At 35.4% G+C, this 21,335-nt stretch overlaps 1 protein-coding gene across 1 annotated transcript in view; it reads left to right on the top strand.

Annotated features, from left to right (window-relative positions):
• Positions 1 to 12,337: 12,337 nt before the first annotated feature.
• The window catches only part of SHISAL2B (shisa like 2B), a 35,839-nt gene continuing 26,841 nt past the window's right edge, over positions 12,338 to 21,335 (top strand). The window contains exon 1 of the mRNA XM_074201672.1: positions 12,338 to 12,528. Coding sequence (XP_074057773.1) covers positions 12,338 to 12,528 — 191 coding nt within the window. The remainder of the gene's footprint in view (positions 12,529 to 21,335) is intronic.

Raw genomic sequence — 21,335 nt, 5'->3', positions numbered from 1 at the left:
CCCTTCCAACATTGATCATTGTCCTTTCTGATCATATTGGCCAGTCTAAGAGGTGTCAGGTGGTACCTCAGAGATGCTTTAATTTTCATTTCTCTAATAAGTAGTGATTTAGAGCAATTTTTCATATGACTATAGATCACTTTTATTTCCTCATCTGTAAATTGCCTTTGCATGTCCTTTGACCATTTGTCAATTGGGGAATGGCTTGGTTTTTTTTTTTAAATTGACTCAGTTCTCTTGTCCAACCTTTCTGTAGAGCTATTTTGAACTACACCCAAAGGGCAACAAAAATGTGCATACCCTTTGATCCAGCAATACCACTACTGGGTCTATACCCTGAAAAGAGATGATGAAAAAAGGTAAAAACATCACTTGTACAAAAATATTCATAACAGCCCTGTTTGTGGTGGCAAAGAATTGGAAATGGAGTAAATGTCCTTCAATTGGAGAATGGCTTAGCAAACAGTGGTTATGTATGTTATGAAACACTATTGTTCTATTAGAAACCAGGAGGGATGGGAATTCAGGGAAGCCTGGAGGGATTTGCCTGAACTGATGCTGAGTGAGATGAGCAGAAGCAGAAAAACACTGTACACCTTATCAGTAACATGGGGGTGATGTTCAACCTTGATGGACTCACTCATTCCATCAGTGCAACAATCAGGGACAATTTGGCGTTGTCTGCAATGGAGAATACCATCTGTATCCAGAGAAAGAACTGTGGAGTTTAAACAAAGAGCAAGGACTATTATCTTAAATTTAGAAAAAAAACTGATATCTTATTGTCTGATCTTGCTATCTCTTATATTTTATGCTTCTTCCTTAAGGACGTGATTTCTCTCTCAACACATTCAGTTTGGACCAATGTATACCATGGAAACAATGTAAAGACTGGCAAACTGCCTTCTGGGGGGGTGTGGGGGGAGGGAAGTAAGATTAGGGGAAAAATTGTAAAACTTAAGATATATAAAATATAATTCAAAAAATTGACTCATTTCTCTTCATATTTTAGAAATGAGTCCTTTGTCAGAAATATTAGTTGTAAAACTTGTTTCCCAAATTACTATATTTCTTTTGATCTTGGTTACAGTGGTTTTGTCTGTGCAAAAGCTTTTTAATTTAATGCAATCGAAATTATCTAGTTTGTTTTTAATGATGTTCTTCATCTCTCCCTTGGTCATAAACTGCTTTCCTTTACATAGATCTGACAGGTAAACTATTCCTTGAACTCCTAGTTTGCTTATAATATTGTTTTTTGTGTCTAAATCCTATATCCATTTTGATCTTATCTTGGTATAGGGTATGAGGTGGTGGTCTAATTCAAGTTTCTGCCATACTAACTTCCGATTTTTCTAACAGTTTTTATCCAAGAGAGTATTTTTATCCCAATAACTGGACTCTTTGGGTTTATCATACAGCAGATTATTATAATCATTTCCTGCTAATGTACTTAGTCTATTCCACTGACTGATGATACTATTTTTAACACTTAATTCAAAATTTTAAGTGATTATTAGACTAGTATTTCCTAATGCCTACTATTTCCTATTAAAATTTAATGCCCAGGCCCTTTCTAATCATAATATTCTGATGCCCAGGTTTGTCAATTTTCCTTCAAAATGTCTCTTGAAATCATATCCTCCTTCCTATAGCAAAGGATGCCATAAAAATTTAGTTGCTTATTTATTCACATTTAGACAATTGCTATTGCAATATCTCCTAAATGATCTTTTCATCTCCAATTTCTTTCCTCTTTTGTCTACTGTGAGTAACATTGATGAATTCATTTTCCAACAATTAAATGCCTTGAGATAGTCTAAAGTTTATGATTCTTAGTACCTTCTGCCTGCTCTCTTCTATAATACTGCCCTTCTCAGAACCAAATTTGCATTTTATATGTTTCTAGGTTTGCTATAAGGGAGGGTCTGATGCTAAATAGTTCAGGTTCAATGCTTAGATTAAATGAAATATTCATAGGTCAATGGTTAGTGAGCAAATGATGATATATTTAACCCTAACATATTGTAAATTGTAAATTCCCCACCCAAACCTTATTTCCTGCCAAATTATTTTCCTCACCATCTCTCAGACATGCTTTCTCTTTTTTAGGGTTGAATTCATGTAGATGAGAACTTTTTTGACTCTCGATAACCAAGAAATCACATCAATAAAGCAAGAGGTCATTAGAAAGTTGAAGCAAGGGAAAGAAAGCTAGAGCCTTGCCTTACTCCCATACAATCAAATCCTGGATTTGTAAACTTTTAGGGAAAATCTAGCCTAACTATACTGTTATTGTTGTTTGTTTGCCTTTTTTTCCCTACCAGTCATCTGGGTTCAGTGGACAGATATCAGGACAACTGGAGAAGACCTAGGATGTGAGGAAACAAAGGTTAAGTGACTTGCCCAAGGTCACACAGCTAGTAAACGTCAAGTGCCTATGGTCAAATTTGAACACAGCTCTTCCTGACTCCTGGGCTGGTTTTCTAGCCCCTATACCACCTATCCCTTCCTAGGGAAGGTGAGCAGAAGGGGAAACCTGAGTAAATACTGATCCTATCCGATAAACTCTAATGAACCTCTTCAAACTTTGTTAAACTGATCCTTACCCAACAAAACAGTCTCTAGGACCACATCTGAAGCCTTTTTAGCCTGTGGAAACTAATAGAGCTTGTCCAATGCAGGCATAACTTTTGTGACTGTAGATTCACCTCCATACCACAATGAAACCTTGAAGTCAGACTTTTGTGAAGTATTTCCTTGTAAATTCCCCACCCAAACCTTATTTCCTGCCAAATTACTATCCTCACCATCTCTCAGACATGCTTTCTCTTTTTTTCCCAGCTCTATGAATTGGCACACACCACTTTCCCTTTCTAGAATGTTCTTCTTAATCTTTTAAGGCTTAGATCAATCTCTATCTCTCTGTGAAACCTTCCTCTGGAAAGCCTAGCTTTAACTGAATCTTCCTGTTTCTGAAATGCTACAGCACTTAAGTAAACCTGTCACTTATCATTTAATGCCTGATATTTGTATTTTTTAATATAAGATCATAGGATATAAACTCCTTGAAGGTACAGTGTGTGATATTTTGGGTAATGCTAGTAGCCCAAGTCCTTGGTACTTAGTAGCATTTATTAAGCGGCATTATATAAATGTATATGCTATTTTATTTTTATCATCTCAACTATATTGTTAAACCATTGTCCTATATCTTGTACTTACCATGGGTGCTTGATGTGAATATATCCTAATGTATAGCTCAAAAAAATGTTCATTGGTATTTCAAAGGGAATTGTTCTACGACAGTGAAACAACACTACAAGAAATCTTTCAAAAGTCTAGACATTTACCATTATTTTTCAGGAATGTAAATTTTTCCAGTTCTTTCCATATCTACCAAGAGAATAGAAAATTAAATTTTGTTAATTATTCATTACATAAATATAATGCATTAAAGCTCTGGACTATATTATGTCTTTTACGTCACAGCCACCATATGCTAAGAGTGTAAGCCCTTTGAGGGCAGGGACTGACTCACGTTTACATTTGTACTCCTAATTGTTTTAACAGTTCTTGGCATATAATGACTTAATTGACTTGTTGAACGATTGCAGTCATTATCATGGCTGCAATAAGAGTAAAATTATAGTCAGCAACATGTAGGATTAAATTCAATAGCTATTCCTGTCATAAACCATGAACTATGAACTGTAAACCATGAAAGCAAATGATTGTTTCAGAAATAAAAAAGAAAATAATAAAAATAGACTTTCTTTTCCTTTATTGGTACTTTAAATTTTATTTTATTGTGAGCTGGTACTATTTGTACTTTTATGAGATGACTAAACATTGTCTGATCATCTCTTTGTTGAGAACACCTATCTCAAGATCAATATATATATTTTTTAATGGAAATTTTATTTTATTTTTCCAATTACATGCTATGGTAGTTTTTCAACATTCGTTCATTTGTAAAGTTATGAGTTATGCATTTTTTACCACCTTCCCTTCCCTTCCCTCCCTTATGAGGGTGAATAGTCTGATAAAAGTTGTATATGCACATATGTATTTTACATATTTACATATTAGTCATTTTGTGTATGAGGAATTAGAACTAAGGGGAAAGAAAACCAAGAGTTAGGAAGGAAAAACATAAGAAAAGTTTTTTTTAAATGAACATAATATACATTCAGATTCCAGTTTTTTCCCCTCTGGAATGGATGGCATTGTCCATTGCAGGTTTCTCAGGGTTGTCCAAGATTAAGATACTTTTAAAGATTGCTATTATTTATCCACCCCCTTTCAAATTTCCCTGTTTTTATCAAAGGCAACACCATCCCCCCCATTCTTCCAGTTTTCTTATTTTACTGTTTATCTTAACTCCTTATTTTTTCTCATCCCCCACATCCAACTAGCTACCAACATTGCTTATCCACAGCATTGCTTAAAACTTCTCTTTATTCACCTAACCACTGAGTTCAGACCCTTTTGCCTAGATTATTTTTAATTTAACATATTTTATATTTTTTCAATTACATGTTAAAATAACTTTTTAAGATCTTTAAAAAGTTTTAAATTCCAAATTCTATTTCTACCTCTCTCCCTCTCCTCTCCTGTCCTTGAGACAATAAGCAATCAGATATAGGTTATACATAGGCAATCATGTAAAACATTTCTATATTATTCATTTTGTACAAGAAGAATTGAATAAAAGAATAAGAATGAAAGAAAGAAGAAAGTGAAAATAGCTTATCTCAGTCTGTAGTCAAACAATATCAATTCTTTCTCTCAAGATGGATATTGTGCTTCATCATTAGTCCTTTGGGATTGTCTTGGGTCTTTGGATTTCTTGTCTAGATTATTGAAAAATAAACCTAGAATATTGAAAAATAAACTTCTCATTAGTTTTTCTGTCTCAAGATTCTTCCCATATCAGCCCTCCCTATCTACATATGTCAAAGTCTTTTTTCCTTAATCTCAGAACCGACCACATCATTCTTCTACTCAAAAACTTCAGTGGATCACTATTGCCACTAGGATAACAGATAACTCATCTGCTTAGCTCTTAAAATCCTTCATAACCTGATCACAACCTAGATTAGAATGTCATTTTACAATAAACACTGTAATTCAGTCAAATTCATCTTTTTTATTTCTTATAAATGACATTCCATTTCTAGTTTCCATGCCTCCATGACCATTCCCAAAATCTGTACTTCCATCCTTCCTAACTTCTACCTCAGAGAATCTCACTCTTTCCTTCAAGAAAAAGGTCAAGTATCATCATCTACAAAACTTTTCCAGATCTCCCTACTTGCTAGTGACATCCCTCCCAAACTACCTTGTATTTAGCTACCTTGGACATACCTTATTTTCCATATATAATTACATATGTATTTCTTGTGACTCCTGATAGAATGTAATATCCTGATGGGTAGAGTTTATCTACCCATGTACTCCTAAAACCTAGCATAGTCTTTGGGATATAGTAAATGCCAAATGGCTGGTTGGTTGGTTCTTGTCCTTCATTATTGAAGAAGACCAAAATGACATCACTACCCGGACTGTGGCTGATCAGACCAGAATTAGATCAGAATGCTCTGCCACAGGTTGGGCAAAAATAGTTCACATGGGATGGATACTCTAAACTTATGTGTGTCACATTTCCTTTGAACTGCTTCAATTCTGCCATCCTCATAGAGTGTAGGACCCTCACTGATGAGGGCATACCATGTTGGGTGATATAGTAATTGCCAAATAAATTCTTATTGATTCATTGATTAATTATTGAACTGTAAACATTAAATTTTTTAGAAATGCGAGCTTTTGCTACTCTTCTGACTACTCTTGCTAGACTAAATAGAGGAATGATTTTTAAGATGAAAAACTACAAGATAACTTAACAGCAAACAATGAATTTACTATGTAAACATAATACACAAATCCTTAAATTGCATGTTCTCCAAGTTTCTATCCTTGGATCTCTTTTCTACTTAAACCATCTCTCATCTTATTCATTCTCATTGCTGAAAACTATTGTTTTCAATATCATAAAGAAATCAAAGAAAAAGGAAAAGGATCTATATATACAAAAATATTTATGGTATCTCTTTTTGTATTCAAATTCAATTTTGTATCAAATTCAAAAAATTTGAAAATGATGGAATGCGCATCAACTGGGGGATGGGTGAACAATATGGGTACATAAATGTGTTGGAAGTTTTATGAGCTGTGAGAAATGATGATGAAAATAGTTTCAGAAAAATCTGGGAAGACTTACATTAATTGATGCATAATAAAGTGAGAAGAACCAGGAGAATCATATATAATACTGTATGATAATCCACCACAATTTTCAAGGAACTAATGACAGAAAATGCTGTCTCCTTTCAGATAGAGAACTAATGGATTCAGAGTGCACAGTGCAGCAAATTTTTTCCTCTTTTTTTTTAGAACACAACTGATACAGAAATGTTTTTGCATGACTTCATATGTTTCATGGGTATGGCAATTCTTGGCTTCTCAATAGGCAGGAGAGGAGTAGAGGGAGAGAGTGAATTTGGAATTAAAAATAAAAACAAAGTTGAATTAAAAAAAACTATTGGGGCGGTTAGGTGGCGGGGGTGGCTAGTTGGTGCAGTGGATAAAGCACCAGCCCTGGAGTCAGGAGTACCTGGGTTCAAATCCGGTCTCAGACACTTAATAATTACCTAACCGTGTGGCCTTGGGCAAGCCACTTAACCCCATTGACTTGCAAAAACCTTAAAAAAAATCCAAAACCTATTATCTCTGCCTAGATTTCATGTTATGTCTCTTTCAAACTCCATACCTGCTACTCCATCTGACTGTTTCACTGCCATCTTAATTCATTTTAGGATTTTTCAAACTGAGCTTAACATAGGATCTAGAAATAGAAGAAGTCTTAGAAACTATCTAGTAATCCAAATCCCACTTATTTTACAAATGAAGAAATTAGTCCCCCAAATTTAAGCAAAGTAGGTCTTCAAATCTAGTGCTTCTGACTTCCAACGAAGTGCTACTAATGCTTACCAAACTACCAGTCCTTCCCCTCATTTTGACTTCATTTTATTATTACTATTATTTGCCATCTTGTCCATTCAGAACTTTAGTGGATCATTATTCTTTCCTTTTCCTTTCCTCTCTTATCCAATCTGTTCTAATGACCTATAAATTCTACCTCAGCAATGCCTCTCACTTTTAAACTCTCCAGTATTGTTCTCATCTCATGTGAACTATTATAATAAGCCATTTGATAGATAGATCTTCATTCCTCTACTCTCTTTTCCTCCAATCCATTCTTTATACCACTTTTAGACCTCTTCCTGGTAAAGAGATCCTTTGTTCCTTTGAAGAAAACCTTTACAAGGCTCCATTTAGATTATTAAGTAAGCTTTAAAATCAGTCTGATGTTATAAGTATTATTTCCTTCATCTGTCATTAGCTTACCTTTTCTGTCTTATTCCTTGGGATGCATCATAATGTAATGGAACAAATATTGCAGTAGTCAGGAAGGCCCAAGTTTATATCTCAGCTCCAACCCTTACTAGCTGTGTAAACCTGGAAATCCCCTTTATCTTTCTGAATCACAATATCCTCACTTAAGAATGAAAATAACTATTTATAAAATCCAAACTTTATAGGAATGTTAGGAGGAAAGTACCCTCAAAACTTTAAAATACAACGTTAGACTAGCCAAAAAGCCCAGTCTCTATGATTATGTATAGGACCATTAAGACTAAGGAGTCCTCTTCCAATATAGTTATAGTGACTTAAAATGAAAGTGCCTTGGAGGGTCATTCTTTAAAAGATCCTATGGCAATTAGGTGGCATGTGGAAAGTGCACTGGGTTTGGAATAAGGAAGACTCCTCTTCATGAGTTCAAATATGGCCTCAGACACTTACTTAGATACTTAATCCTGTTTGCCTCAGTTCCTTAATAAAATGGAAAAGGAAATGGGAACCACTCCAGTATCTTTGACAAGAAAACCCCAAATGGGATCACAAACAGTTGGATAGGACTGAAATGATCTAATAACAATGAAAATAGATAAGATAATAATAATATGAATTAAGATAGCAATGGAGCTATTAGATGGAGGTCTCCTCTAGGAACCTAGAGAAATTAGTATGAAGCTGGGAGAGGTGTAGCAGCAACAAACATTCTGTAATTGTTTTTGTCTGCTAATAACATGGTATTTATATCAACCTCTTTTAATGGTTATAGTTATAGAAATAGAATTGGAGGTATATTCAAAAGACTTTGCTTAAGATTTTCTTTCTTTTATTGGTTTGTTCCCTTTCATTTGACTTATTCTATCTAGATGATAGTGTTCAGTGAGAGATAGTGATGTAAGGGGAGAGATCTTGTGCCTTCTTATTCAACACCAACAGGTGACCTAGGATTATGGGCCTTGATTCATTTACTGCTTTGGAATTTGATCTTTTATCTTAGGCAAAGGAAATTGGAAGCTGAAACATCTGCAGGTCCAGAAGTCCAGAAATCTGGGAGTTGAGTACATATAAGATTTTACAGCAGAGATGCCAAGGATGCCTAGAGGAGTGACTTTCTAACAGTAGCTAAAACAAAAACTTATCTGATGGTTTCTCTTCATTTGGATGTGGCTTAATGGGGCCAATACCACATAGAAACTGTTTGTTTTGAGCCGAGTATCCTCAGAGGTTGAGGACAGTATTCCCCAATGTATTTTGAAAAGAGGGAAAATTGTTTTAGTTATATTTTGCTATATCTTCAAATTAAATATCCCTTTGAAAAAGGGAAAAAATGGTGCTAATTTGTTAAATGGAACAAGGGACCTAGTTATTGGTGGTAAATGAAGGAGACACATAGGCATAAGAACTCAACACATAGCATTAGAGATGTCCCAGGTATATGGCTTGCGGGTTTTTTTTTTTTAATCTTGGTTTCTTTGCCTGAAAAAGTATCCATTACATCTCCCAAATTGATAATTCCTAATCTTACTTTGAAGCCCAAATCAAGTCAAAATTTCCCCAGTGAGGCTTTCAATTTCAATGGGAAGTGTGAACCCAGGTAAGGTCATTCTCCTTAGGTCACACGGTGGGAAAAGAAAGATATGTTATCTTTGCAGAGCAGGCACACTCTACAACTCTGAAGGCTGGAGTTAGAAAAGAGAACAAAGGATTCTTCCTTTCACTATTTTCATCTAAACCTCCAAAGCTTGCCACAGCAGCTCCATCTGTTGGTCACATGTGTATATGTATTTCTCTCTGAGACTTGAAACCTCGTTGAAGGCAGAGAGACCCAGGTGTTATCTAATCTTTGTTTTCTTCAATTTTTTTTTTCACAAATTTTTTTAACTTGATGCAACACATTTTGTTGTTTTATCTCAGATTTTGATTAAAAACATGTTTTCCTGTCCTATTGTAGTTAATCAAGAAGATGTGTCAGGTTGATATAATCCATGAAATATTTGTAGGAGTGTGTTAAAATATAACTAAGGCTCAGAAAATAGATACTGATAGTCTATGATAGAAATTATATTCTATTTCCTAATGATACTTGTAAGCTGTGAGATTCTCTGAATTCCAAAAGTGGACTTCAAGAGATGAGGGACTTGACTATGTAGGAATATTCCAACTATTTAGGAAGTCTAAGATGTGACTTTGGTTAGAGAAACAGAGAAATAAATAGGCACAAATCTATTTCTTGAATTTAATAATGATTAGTTTTCTTTAGACTATGAACATTTCTAGCCCTAACACCTTTCATCATTTCAGTAAAACAATTGAAACCTGAGGTAGCTGTTTGTGTTGGCTATATTATTTTGGACCTAGTTGTGGAAGATGAAGATGAAAATCTAAACAGGATAATAGATAAATGGAAGACAAACAGATAATCTTTAACTTGGAAGGACCTGCCAGTTAAACTCACAGCATTACCTTCTACCTTAGAAGGCAAACTGAATGTTGCTATAATTTGTACTATATCAGTTTAGATCTGGCAGTAGGAAGTAATATGAAATCCCTGAAGGCTCTTGAGGAGGGAAAGAATAAAGTAGATATCTGCAGCCTAAGTCAATAACAGGATATGACAAGAGATCATAGCTTGTCTTTAGGAGTTATTGCTTTTCTCAATCATTCCACTTTAGGTCTGCTATAAGCTCAGTGATTTTTAAAAAAAATTGTAAAGTTGTCTCTAAAAGATTTCTTGAGACTTAGGAGATAGGGATACCCTTCCCTGGTGTCTGAGGGAGAAAGAATATCTAAGATTTATAGTCATCATATCTACTCCTGGTGATGAGCAGAGAGATTAGAATTCCTACAGTCAATTAATCAAACATTAAACATTTATTAATGTTTACATTACTATTAGGTATTGTAGTAAGCACTCAGTATGCAAAAAAGGCAAAAGTTCATCTCTGCCTTCCAGAAGCTTACAGTCTAATAGTAGAGACAATGTGCAAACAAATATATACAAAGTAAGCTATAAGCAAGATAAATATTAAGAGGAAATAATTAACTGAGTTCAAATTTTTTGTTAGAGTAGGGGTAGCAGCAAAGGGGTATATGGAAGGGTAGCATGTTGCAGTGAAATGAAAACTGGAATAGAAGTCATAGACCCTGAGTTTGAATTCTAGCTTTTGTCATAGTTAACTTGAGCAAGTCACCTAGTTTCTCATTTCTTCATCTATAAAATGAAAAAGATGGATTAAATGGCCTATTCCATCTTTAAATATGTGATCCTCTGAAATAAAATTGGTGAAGGAAGATTTCAAATCTGTCTGTGACTAGAACTGTTGTAGGAGACTCACATTTCTTTCAAGAAATAATCAGTAGTCATTTCCTTCAGTAGTAGGGAGAGATGAGCCCAAGGAAAAACTTGAAGAATGACAACCTAACACTTGCTATAATCTACTGGGACTCCTTTTTGTGTCTTTCATTCACTTTCTGTCCTTTTTCTTTTTCTCCCCCCCCCCCCCAATAGTTTAAATCTCTCTTCCTGTTATTCTACTCTTTAAACACCAGAGAATTCAAATCCCACCTTGGGAACTTCCTACCTTGCTACCACTGACAAGTTTCAATATCTCTTTCTGATTCTATCTCTATCTCTATCTCTATCTCTATCTCTATCTCTATCTCTATCTCTATCTCTATCTCTATCTCTATCTCTATCTCTATCTCTATCTCTATCTCTATCTCTATCTCTATCTCTATATCATCTCTATTTCTCCCTCTCTCTCCTTCCCTTGTCTATAGGAGGAAAGGAAGAGTAATGTCAGTCTAATAGGATTACTGTGAGGCTCAAATGAGATATGTATGTATGTAAGTAAAGAGCTTCATAAAATTTTCAGTACTCTACAAGATATCTCAAAAATTTTTATATGAAAATAAAGATGTCTCTAGTTATAGAATTGTAGATTAAGCTATGTGATAATAAGGATAGTATTTTATATACAAATATATGATATAAGTATCAATTATTTCTGATTCTCATTCCCTATTTTCCTTACTTCCTCTTCCTTTCATTTTCTCTCCATAACATAGAAGTGAAGTATAGTTTAAAGCATTTTTTTATATTTAATAATATATACTTAATTTTTATTAGGCTGTTTGACTTTCGTTTAAAATTTATGAATGTGTCTAAAATGAAAAGGAAATCTTGTTAAATTAAGCTCCCTTTTACCTCTCTATCACCTTTGACTTCTCTCTCTTTCTCCCCCTTCCCCAAGGAACCCCCACACATTTTAATGATCCTTGAGATGGAAAAGAGAGATAGAAAGAGACAGAGGAAAGCCAACCCTTTTTACTATTCCCAGAATTTCCATTATTTCAGAGCTCATAGTAACTTTGTTCTATATGTTTAGATTGCAAAGTCTTTTCAAGCACCCCAATTTCTCTTGGTTTCTTCCTTTATCCTGTGTCTTTTTTAATCAGGGAAAGAAAGATCTCTTTGGAGAATAAAATGAGTAAGAGAAGGAAAGAGCAGGGAGGAGAGAAGCACAAGCAGAGACAGAGAGACTTTCCAGATAAGGGTCATGGTGACAGGGACAGAGGCAGGCAGATTAAAAAAAAAAAAAAGACCGTCAAGGAGCTCAAGAGAGATGCCAGGCTTGAGCTCCAGGTGGAGAGAGGCAGCAGAAGGACCAGGAAGGGCAGGACGGGGACTGGAAGCGTAAGCTGCCAAAGCCCTCATCAGCAGAGGCTACACCGGGACTTGGGGCGCCGGGATCGGGAGGAAAAGAGAGCAAGGGTCAGGGCTGAGGCGGGGCCGGGAGCAGGCTTTGGAAGCCCACCGTCCAGAATCGGGGATCTTTCGGTGTCTCGGTGTGCGGTAGAGATGATTGAGGCCAGTCAGGTTTGCTCGGGATACTACAGCCTGAACCGCACCTTCGTGGAGACCTTCCAGTGTCCCCGACAAGGAGAGGGGGCCACCCTCACCTACTGCTGTGGCTTCGCCGACCTCAAGTACTGCTGCAGCGAGCCGGGTAGCTACTTCCCCTACAAGTACAGCTACATGTGGAGCCTAAGGTGAGGGCGAGGGAACCGAGAGGGGAGGATGGGGCTGGAAGGGACTGGGACACCAGACTGGGGCGCGATCTGCAGCATCCTCCACCAGGGACCCCGGCATCCACGCCTCGGATCCTTTGCCCTAGTCCCAAAGTCAGGGAGACATGGCCACCTGTAGAAACTAACGGGAAAGAAGCAGGCTGTTTGCTTTGTGCACTTAGAGAATTCTCCAACCTTGGAAATAGCAGTCATTGGTCTCAGAGTGAAAGGTCCTGTCCCCAATTCCATAGTCATTTCCAGCTCACCATTACCCCTATTTCCATTCTATTGTTCCCCTTGCCCTCCATACTTATCCCTTTCCATCCCATTTCCATACTCATTTTCCCCCTTTCCTCATACTCTCCACCTTCTCCATCCCTTATCTATCTGTCTGTATCCTTTCATTGCCTAATATGGCTTGGAGACTGGTTCCCTCCTCAGTATCCCCTTACTGAGCTAGGGAAAAACTATTTTCTTTCTTCATTATCCTGGACCTTTGCAAAGTGAAGAGTTCAGTTCTTCAGAAGCAAGTCTTGTTAGAGAAGGAAGGAGATAAATATTTGACCTGATAACGAGCCATTGTATCTATTTTTTAAGTTGAGAACATTGAGGGCACAAGAATAGGCACACTTGGGGCAGCTAGCAGATAGACCATGGCCCTGGAGTCAGGAGTACCTGAGTTCAAATCCGACCTCAGATACTTAATAATTACCTAGCTGTGTGGTCTCTGGCAAGTCACTTAACCCCATTTGCCTTGGAAAAACCCTAAAATCCCCCCAAAAAACAAAAAGGAAAAAAGTATAGGCACATTTCCCCACATACAGGCTATGCAAACCCTTTCCAAGTTTGCTTCTAATCACTGGAAAGTAGGGATAAAAAGAACAGGTCCATTTAAGAGTCAGAGAAAGTCTCCTGAATTTAAATTCTTTAAGTTAAGGGAAGAGAAATTATTCTCCATTTTCAGAAAAATGTTCATTGTTAATGCAGAAACAATTGATATATTAAATTGGAAAAGGTGATGATGCACTAATAAGTTATTTGTTGATCAATGCTACAAAATTGCTTTGCTGTTTTATTTTCCTCCTTTAAATCAAGAGCTACTTCTTTAAATCTCATTATTTTCTATCCCTCCCTCTTTTATTTCCTCTTTCCCTCCCTTCCTTCCTTCTTCTATCCTTTCCCCCTTCCCTTTTCTTTCCTTCCTTCTCTTCCTTTCCTCCCTCCCTTCCTTCTTTCCTACTATATCCCTTTCCCTCTTTCCTTCCTTCCATCCCTATTCTTCTCTTTCTCCTTCCCTCCCTTTCTGCCTTTTTTAAAGATGTTCTGATACCTTCCCTTAGTTCAGTTCAACAGAATGGCCTATGGTTTTGTTCAATCCTTAAGATGTCATCATTATTATGTAGAAAGTTTGTATGCCACTTCAACCTATTTTCCAGTTTTGCTTTAGATTTTACGTAATGTGCCTTCCCTATTCTGGACAAATGATATGACCTCAGGCAGTATTTTGCTTTTCCCATTAAAAGCAGTACAACAGAAATATGATCATCGCTTTTACTTATAAAAAGCTTTTTTCTTCTTTAAAAAGCTTTTGCATTTAGTGGTGTATGTCAATTTATTCATTTGGGAAAATGCAAATTCCTCAGGGTTTTCTGGCAAAGAAAAGCACCCTTTGTATTCTTAGATTGTCTGCCTTAACTTGGCTGAATCCTCAGCACTCAGTTACCTTACATGATTTGAGAGGCAGCACCAACAGAATCCACAGTTAAATGGAAAAATGCTACTTCTTTAAATAATAAAACTTCATTTTTATATGTAATGTTTTTGTTCATTTCAGAAAGGGAGTATTCTCTCTGATGAAGTGCATGTTCACAAGGCTGTGTAAACTGGACCAAATCAAGCTCTAATCATGTAAATGGCTGGAGCTGAACAGAGCAAGCTAGAGCCAGTAGAGTCAAGAATCAGAGAAGTTTAATTTCAAAGTGAGCGAAGTGTCTTAAAAGCAAGGACACATGTCTGGGACCCCACCTCGGGGGGGGGGGCAGGGGAGAACCTACTTCAGTGTGTCTAAGTCTCAATACTTATCCCAATGGTTATACAGTCAGCTGAAGTCCTGATGATAAGGGATAACAGTAACAATGTGAGAAGTTTAATTCGCAGCAGCCTTTCAAGACCAGAATATGGATACAACAGGTGCTTTTCTCAGCTCATACTCCGGTCCCAGGTGCTGGTCAAAACAATACAATAACTCTATGAAACAATTCTGGGCTTTTGCTGAGGTTAAGATCATCCAGAGTGTAAGTGCAAAAGATTGTTGCTTTTCAAACTCAGGACACAGATTTTTTCCCCCTAGGCTTTTGTGCTAGAAATTAGGGTGACTCCCAATATCTTGACATTTCCCCCTTTTGGCCTAAGGGAGGGGTTCTGTAAGAATCCCTACTCTTCTGGCCAAATAAAGAAGAGGCAGATATAAGCCAAGGTGCCACGAGAGGCCGTATTTTTATTCTAGGAGGTCAATTCCTTGAGTGGACCTATTGAGGAAGTGTGACTCAGATATCCATTGCTAATCATTGTTTGCTCGCAAGCAGAAAAGAGAGGGGCCAAAAATGTATCCAGAGAAGAAGTCAATTCACTCTTGACTGATGGTCTTGGTTGAGCATATAACAAAAGGGGAAATAGAATAAAATCCTAGGACAATATACTCAACTCTTGTCCAGAATCTTGGAGCAACTGTTTCATCTGGGTGTTAGCTGCTTTTGGGTTCATACTGAATGAATTCAGGAGCAGATGCTTTCTTCAGCTATTACAGGAGTTTATATCCACAAGTTTGACCTGGTAGGGGTCCTCAGAAAAAATGAATGATTGATTGTTAGTTTTCGGATAAGACATACGGGTTGCTTTAGATGTATAATTCTGAGAAAAATCCTTGTGTCAATCTCAGCATATAGAGATGGTCTAGTTTTTCAGTCATGCAAGGCTATGTTCAGTAATGCAATAAGGTTTTTCATAAACTTATAATCACAATTACATGAAGTCATGTCACATTAATGTCATGTTACAGATCAAACGACTTAGAGGGTTCACAAAAGACTTGTTTTGAGAAGGGAGATTTACATGTCACCCAATTGACCAAGAAAATTTAAGCATAAAGATCTTAAAACAAAAAACCCAAGCAATACATAGTTATCTCCAATATTAACATTATCTCCTTGTCTCCTAGTAACCCATTCTCAAATTCCATTTAATTAGCACATTTTGAGTTCCAGATGTCTCATGTATTTGTTCTTGGACAATAGACTTTATTCTCAGGACAATTCTAAAAGGGACTTTGCTTCTCTAGTTGCAAATCTAGATAATTCTGACTTAATATAATTTAATAAATTTGATTCTTCAATTTTTAAACTTAAAGAATTTCAATTTATATGCTATTTATAGTTTCTATCCTTATTTAAATCCTGTACCTGATACAAGAATCTTTTAAAAATTCTGAGTCTAATTGTAAAATGAACTTTTTTCTTCTTTAAAATTATCAGACACTTTAAAATAATTTCACTTTCTTTACCATTATCAACATGATTTATATGTAACTTCCTTAATCCTTAATCAATAAATCCTTAATCCTTAATCAATGTTGAGGGCTTATTATTAAGACTACTCAAAGCCTGAATTTCCATGATAAATAAATTTGGAAGTCAATGATATACATTTATATATAGTTCTAAGAAAAAAAGTCTAATCTTGATACTTTCTTTTTTTTAATCCTGCTACTTTCTCAAAACTTACTATTCTATTAGAAAACTTCTACATCTTTGTTTTATTCTTGTCTAATCATTTCTCCCTTAAGATGATATCATCACTGTATTATAATTTGACCACAAATATTAATTCAAATTGAAAGATGTTTATACTTGCAGCCTATCATAGTAACTGAGATTCTAGTATCAAGCTCTCTCTCTTTCTCTCTCTCTCTCTCTCTATATATATATATATAGAGAGAGAGAGAGATAGATATAGATGATAGATATAGATGATTAGATATAGATATAGATATAGGTATAGATATAGATGTAGATGTAGATAGATATAGATATAGATATAGATATAGATATAGATATAGATATAGATATAGATATAGATATAGATATAGATATATGATATGGGTATGGGTATGGGTATAGATATAGATGATATAGATATAGATACACACATACACACATATATATGTATATATATGTATATATATGTATATATATATATATATATACACATTTTGGTTTTTGCAAGGCAATGAGGTTAAAAAACTTGCCCAAGTTTACAGAGTTAGGAAATTATTTAGTGTCTAAGGCTGAATTTGAACTGTCAGGTCCTCCTGACTCCAGGGCCAGTGCTCTATCCACAGCACAACCTGGCTACCCTTATCAATCTATTATTTAATAGATTTAGTATTGTACTTATATAACTTCTAGATTATAGAAATTTGCTATAAAAGGAAAAAGAGGGACATAGTTATTACAGTGTCATATATCATAACAAAGGGGAAAACTTTCTTAGCTCTGTTTGATTCTAGGCATGAGTCACCTCTGATAGCCAATCACATAATCACAGGATATTAAAAGCTAGACTTGTGATTGACTAGCTGGAAATTTTCATTTCCAGAAAGGAAATAGCACAATTGGGAAACAGAGTCAGGAGAATAATATCCAGGCCATGCCATAGTCATCCCCAAAACTTTCTGCATGCAAAAACATCACCTTTAGCATTTCTCAGACTGCAGCATATGCCATTTTCTACTATTCTCTTCATGCTAAGTCATCCAATTATCCATATAATCAAAGTTCAAAACAATACTACATTACAATCTGAAGAATTTTTACCTTCAAATTTTACTATCCATACCTCCTGTCCTGATCATTCCCTAACAGCTTCATTAATCCTTTACTTATAAATTAAAACTAATCATATTCTGGGGCTTCAGATGTACAGCAAATACCTTAATGTTGACTCATTATTGATATGTTGAAGCTATACCATTGAACTACCCCATATACTTTTGTAACAGCCAAGGATTTTAAATAAAAATGTGTTATATGTTATTATTATCATCTGCTTCATAATAAAATATACCTTATTAAAATAAGCTTTCAAATATCTTTTCATCACATCCTTTTAAAAGTACAATTTATGTGTAATAATATCCAAATTAAAAAGTTGTTTTATATAACAGCACTTCTATCACAATGATCTCTTAAATTTTATAATATAAGAGAATTTAGAAATACAATGATAATACAAACAATACCATGTATTTAAAACATTAAGCCAGGTCTCAGATGACCTCAATTGGATTTCCAAATTATAACATATAACAAATTATACATGTAAAAATTATTAATCTTATTTCCTTTGTCATTTTAAAACCACAGTTAGAGTCAACAGGTATAGAACAATTATATTCAATTGTAGAAATAATAGTAATAATTTAATGCTTACGTGTCAATCATTGTGTTAAGTATTTATAATCATTATATTATTTTGATCTTGACAACAACCCTAAGAGGTAGATATCATTTTTATTTTTCTCTTTCTAGATCTGGAAACTCAAGCAAACAGAGATAAGCAACCAGGACATAATTCAAGGTTCCCGACATTTTCTCAACATTTTAAACACCTTTATTTGGGAATCTGATCTGAGATGATTAGAGTATACAGAAAGAGAGAAAGTGTTTCTGATCTGGGAGAGTTAAAAGAGTTCTTTGGTTTAAACAATCTTTTCTCTTTTCATTGTCAGAAATGTTAAGGAATTGTTAACAATAGTTTCAGACCTCTATTCTTCTTTTTCTTCACTCTGAGATTACTTCTAAACTAACTGCCTTCTTTTACTGCCCTAGAACAATGAAACTATTAACTGCCATTTATTTTTAAAACATTTATATAATCTAATCTCTATTTTTCCTCAAAAAAATCAACAGAATAGAACTCTACAAACTTACTAAGATATTTCTGAAGAGAGTAAGTTCCTAGAATTACCTCGCCAAGGTCCCAGGAGTTCTCCCCTGCAATTTTGAAATGATTAATTTTCAAACTCCTTAAGATGTTTTTGATTATTCAACAAACTTTGATTATCTGACTTTATTTCAGATCCAGAATTTACCATTCTAATGTAATTGTATTATAGTTGAAATTACAGAAAAAAAAAGTGTTCTGCAGGTTTATTTTGTCTTATAACTTAATCTCCTCCCAGAATGCTTAAAGCAGGAATTAGTTCTGCTTCCTGGGACAATTCCTTAAACTATGAAAGCTCATTAATGTTTCCCATTGTCTAAGCAATCTGGCTACACTCCTTAGAGGTTTTTCTAACTGGTTGCGTTTTAAATCTTTCACAGTGACAGAATATAGCTAGACAACCACAACACAGATATTTTACATTTTACAAAGATTCACACACAGACAAAAATGACAATACAGATACAGACACAGATAGTTTTAACAAAGCATGCAATTATAATTCATACAGAGGTACATGGTTACCAACTCATGAAGTTTCAACTTTACAGGGGAATGCAGTTTAAAAACAAAAGAGGCACACAGAGGGATAGGAGACATGCAGTTATAATTCTTATCAAGGCATGAAGGAAAAAAAAAACACCAGCAGAATAATGCAGAGAAGACAATGAAGTTGTCTTAGTTTAAGAGTTGTACAGTTTAAGAAAGGATATCCTTCCCAGAATGATCGAAAATGAACTGGGTCACCAGAAATATTCTGGAGTTTTCCTTACAAAAATAAGTTCAACCAAGGCAGGACCTTGGAGAGTTGGAGTTGGGACAAGGGCAGAGAACTCATCAGATGAGAGTGGAGTTAGACTCTAGAGAAATTAATCTTTAATGGCACCTAATCTATTTTCCTTGGTACCAAAAAGTTCAACAGCCTGGTTCCGTATGCAGTCCCACTTCTGACACCAATCAATGTCACTGGATCAAACCTATCTCTAACCTGTGGATAGCCAGAGCTAAAAAGGACAAGCTAGAGATAGGAAAGTCAGGAATCAAACAAATTTAATTTCAAAGTAATAGAAATGGCTTGCAAGCAAGGACACATATGCTGAGGTTCCACCCCTGGTGGAGGGGACCCACTTTAGTGTGACCAAATCTAAATACTTATACCAATGGTAGTACATTCAGGAGTAGTCCTGACAAGGAGGGGTGACAGCAACAGAGACTACCTGGTGCTGTTCAAAGCCAAATAGTGACTATATGAAACAATTCTGGGTTTTTTGTGTGTCTGAGATCAAATGGAACGTGAACACAAAGAATGGTTATTATGTCAAATTTAGGGCTTAGTTTGCTTGCTCAGCCTTAGCTCTGAAAAACAGGGTCTCCTAATATCTTGATAACTTGACAACATTATGACAACATGTCAGACAGTGTGGTGATTTAGGCATAATATAATGGATTTCTTCAGAATGGTTATGCTTTGGCTGGTACAGTATGCACCATATTACTTGGCATATAGTAGGCTATTCTGGTATAAAAAGGACTCTGAGTAATGATGGCAAAGTTTCAAATAGAAAGTTCTATATTGGATAACACAGAAAATTTTATTTTGGCCTCTAAGGTCTCCAAAAAGCTCCCAAGTGTCACTCAGAAAAGGTTTATTAGGACATGTGGAAGCCAAAGAACAGCTCCCTCATATCTTCCAGTAATGATAAATATTCAGTGTCTAGCAAAATATTTCTATTATTTTTGTTTCTTTAGGAAAGTGAAAAATTGATCCATCATGCCTATGTTTCAGTAAGTAAATCTGGAGTTTTCATGTCATTATGAAGTTAGGTCTGACGGAAAATTATACCAAGAGTCACCTTAGACTCTACTACTGCCATAAGAAAAGGATAGCTGCCCCTAAAAGGTGGTGAAATAATAGGAGAGCTGGATGCAGATCAAAAGACTTGGGTTTAAAGCTTGACTCTGATATTCTGTGTGATCTTGAAGATTCAGACATAACTGAAATGACTGAACAACAGCAATATACAGCAAACTCTACACATGAGTGATTTGAGAGCAAATTCTTCTGTGCCTGGTTCCAAGGGACAGTTATATCTTTCCAAATCATAAATGGGAGATTAGGTAAAATATGATTCTTGAGCTTAAATTTTTAAATTCCCTCTTTCCTTTATCTTTAAATTACCTTTTACCTCTATCTTTTCTTTTTGTCTTCTTCCTTCATAATAATAGCATGTTTGGTGTCTGGTGAAGCTAAAGTAAGAAATTATCTTTGTAGAGTAGGTATCTTCCTTTTTTTAAAACCACAAGACCCTAAATTTAGAACTGAAATGGATCACAGAAGTCATAAATGACCCTACTATGCTCAGTTCAACCTCTTTATCTAGATGAGCAAATTGAGTACCATAGAGGTTAAATGATTTTCCAGAGTCACACAGGTAATGGGGCAGAAGAAGTGGACTTCAAACTGATATCCTTTGATTCCAAATAAGGTCCTCTTTCCATTGTAGCATGCTTGGAATTATCTTGTTTATTTTATCTCCAAGAGGACATCTTTATGTTGATATTTACTTCTAGGTATTCAGCAAGCACCTCATTTAATATAAAACAATCATATAAAATCATATAAGACAAGTATTTTCTATTCAATTTATTTTACTGTGGCAATTTGGCACAATCACTAGGGAGGGTTGTCTCAAAGTCAGAAAGACCTGCATTCAAATCCTATCTCTGACACAAACTAACTGTGTGAACCTGAGCAAGTTTCTTAACTTGCCTCAGGACTGGCTACTCTT

Source organism: Macrotis lagotis, chromosome X, assembly GCF_037893015.1.
Source record: "Macrotis lagotis isolate mMagLag1 chromosome X, bilby.v1.9.chrom.fasta, whole genome shotgun sequence".
Lineage (NCBI taxonomy): Eukaryota > Metazoa > Chordata > Mammalia > Peramelemorphia > Peramelidae > Macrotis > Macrotis lagotis.
This window is presented reverse-complemented; position numbering and strand designations above follow the sequence as displayed.